Source organism: Haliaeetus leucocephalus, unplaced genomic scaffold (genome assembly GCF_000737465.1).
Source record: "Haliaeetus leucocephalus isolate CR32 unplaced genomic scaffold, Haliaeetus_leucocephalus-4.0 Scaffold2, whole genome shotgun sequence".
Lineage (NCBI taxonomy): Eukaryota > Metazoa > Chordata > Aves > Accipitriformes > Accipitridae > Haliaeetus > Haliaeetus leucocephalus.
In genome coordinates, this window is record NW_010972438.1 from 17,000,788 (window position 1) to 17,003,694 (window position 2,907).

The 2,907-nt window shown below is 66.5% G+C and overlaps 1 protein-coding gene across 1 annotated transcript in view; it reads right to left on the reverse strand.

The window, feature by feature from the left end:
• The window catches only part of SEMA3F (sema domain, immunoglobulin domain (Ig), short basic domain, secreted, (semaphorin) 3F), a 20,853-nt gene extending 17,969 nt beyond the window's left edge, over nt 1–2,884 (reverse strand). Inside the window, exon 1 of the mRNA XM_010572910.1 lies at nt 2,773–2,884. Within this exon, the coding sequence (XP_010571212.1) occupies nt 2,773–2,884 (112 nt within the window). The remainder of the gene's footprint in view (nt 1–2,772) is intronic.
• Nucleotides 2,885–2,907: the final 23 nt, after the last annotated feature.

Below are 2,907 nucleotides of genomic sequence, written 5' to 3' on the forward strand. Positions count from 1 at the left end.
CGGGGCGCCCCCCCCCCCCCCCCCCCGGTGCCTGAGCCCCCCGGCACAGAGGAAGACCCGGAGGAGAGGGGGCCGCAGGATGCATACGGCCGTGAGGGGGGATTGTTAGCAAGGAGATGATTAAAAATATCCACCCTATTTCTGGCCAGCACCGGGCTGGGATCTGGGAAGAGCTGTTGGCAAAAGGGAGCCGTGCCGGAGCCGCTCCCAGCGCTGTTCTTTCCGTGCCGGTGTTCTTTCCCCCTGCAGACACGCGGACAGGAAAGCCTTGAGAGGGAGGACAGACGGACAGGGACCACGGGGGTCACGGGATGGACGGGAGGACCAGGGGATGACCCCGTCCTGCCCATCACCCTGCACCGGGGCAAAGGAGCTTGGCTCCAACCCCTTTCCTATTGCTTCGTTATTTTATATATGTATTTTTCTAAAGCACTCCAAGACGATGGGGCTCCGTAGAGGATGACGCAGGCCCCGGGGAGCTGCGACAAACCTCCGGCGCGCGATAACAAGCAAAGGCAAACAAACCCAGAGACGCTCCCCGGGCTGGCAGGGCTCCAGGCAGCGCGGCAGAGGCGAGGCGCCGTGGGGGGGAGACACGGGGACACGGTGGCTCCTGCCGGCACAGCTCCTTCCCCGGCACCCCGCCGGGCGCCAGCGCGAGGCCACGGCCACCTCGGTCCCACCGGGCAGTGCCTTGGCAAGGGGATGCTTCAGCCAGAGGGATGTTGGCGGTGGGGACCTGCACCCCAGCCCCAGCGGCATCCCTCCAGCCGTGCCCGCACCAATGGCCACCGGGTTCCCTGCGGTACCATGGTTGTGTCCCTGCTGGCAGAGCCCAGCCCAACTCATCACACCAGTGACCCACGGCCCCGGCTCCCATCACACCCAGCCCCACTGCCTGCAGCTGTCCCGGGGGATTTAGGGCCGGGGATTTGGGTACCGGCCCAGGCTCCTCAAGCAAGAGAAGGGGCTGGACCAGCCGGGAAGCGCTGCTGACGCCCCACGGCTTCAAGGAGGCTGCAGACAGATTATCGACTCGGGGAAGCTGCTTACCGGCAGCTCAGCGTGCGGCTCCCGGCTGGCCCTCGAGGAAGACCTGGGCTAATTCTCCTCCACCGCCACCGCTGCAAGAGCACAGGCAGGGAAGGGGCGAGCAGCATCCCTTCCCGATCCCGATGTGCCTGGATCCGGCATGCTGCCAGCATTTCTTCTCCGTGTGCCAGTGCGAACCAGCCCTTCTCCCACCGCCAATCTCACCTCTGGGCAGCGAGGGCAGGGGGAGCCCTGCCAGACCACCCCAGGCAGGAGGGAGGACCAGAGATCCCAACATGGGCACTTGGGTGACACTCCCAGGTCCCCTGGGCATGGCCAGGGACCTCTCCTCCACCAAACCAGGGCCAAAAATCCCAACCCCAAACCAGCCCCCATCCTGCTGCACAGCTATCCGGAATTAATCCCGCTCCAGGGCACGTTGGTGGCTGCGGGACAGCCACAGGCGTTAACACACACCTCACCGGGGTGGCGGGCGCTGGGTCCAGCCGGGGCTTCACCAGAGCCTCCCCTCACTGCGGCTGCAAGGAAGAGACGCTCCGAGCCGGGGTGAGGGACACATACGTGGGTGGGAAACGGCAGCAGCCAAAGTGCCCCGGCAGCCACCAAAAACCCTCCAGAACTGTCTTTCGGAGAAGAAAGCAGTGCCTGCCGTGCGGGGAGGAACCGCTCACTCCTTTCCAGCCTGGACTTGTCCTCAGCCTCTTCATACCAGCCATTTTTCCTGCCGACACCAGCCTTTAACGCCAGCGGCTCGCCCTGCCCGCACCATGCTTGCTGTCAGCCCCCCGGCCCCTCCTGCCGGGCTCTGCCGCTCTCACCATCGGCTCTGCCACTGCATCCTGGGCTCGCCGGTTCAGTACGTGACCGGAGGGCAAAGCCACAGTGGGATGGCAAGGCAGGGGCGCAGGCAGCATGGCCCTGGCCCTCCCACGGCAGCTCACCTTCCCCGGGACCCCAAGGGGAGGCAGACAAGAGGCTCCGTGTGCCAGTCACCCTCCTGACACGCGTCCCCGGGCTGGGATGCATCCATGCGGGTAGCCGGCCCCGGTGGGACCCAGGACGATGGCGGCACCGAATACGTTGCGTTCTGGTCCTCGAGGTCTGCAACCCCGAGCACTGCCTCATTGCCCCCATCCCACCCCCTCTCAGCATCCCCACAGCAGGAGCTCAGGACCAACCCCTCCACGAATGTGCACCCCAAAACTGACCCGGGGGTCCCACCCCGGGCTCCCAGAACAGGCTGGGTGGGTTGGGCAGCCCCAGTACCAAAGGGTTAAGCCCCTTCCCTCCCACCCGGCATCCTCCCCTCCTGCCTCTCGCAGGCTCCCTGCCAGCTCCCAGGCGTTAATACCAGCTGGGGGGGGTCGGGGCAGCATCAAGCTGCTGTCTGGATTCGGGGGGCTGCTGGGGGGAGGGCTCCCCACACCTCGGCACCCAGCTTTGCCAGATCGAGGGAGCCAGCCGCCCACCCGTGAGGGGAAGCGTACTGGGGGGACTGAGCAGGCTACCAGTGCCCCCAGACCGGGAAGGGGGGGGCAGATGGGGAGCTCAGCCACACTGGGATACAGATCCTGACGGAGATTTCTAGGGGTGCAGCCTGCTGATGCCCTCCCCTGGGTGAGGAGGAGGAGCAGCAGCCTGGACCGGGAAGCCCCTTGTCTCCTCCACCCTCTTGGGGTCCCCCCCTGCCCCCCCCGACTCCCGCCGCCAGGCTCTTACCTTTGAAGGAGAGCTGGACCCTCGGGGTGGCGAAGCCGTGGTCCTTGGCGTGGGCAGCCCGCCAGCCCAGAGTCAGCAGGGTGGCCCAGAGGAGGACGCCGACCACGGGCATGGTGGGCACGCACCTGGGCGCCG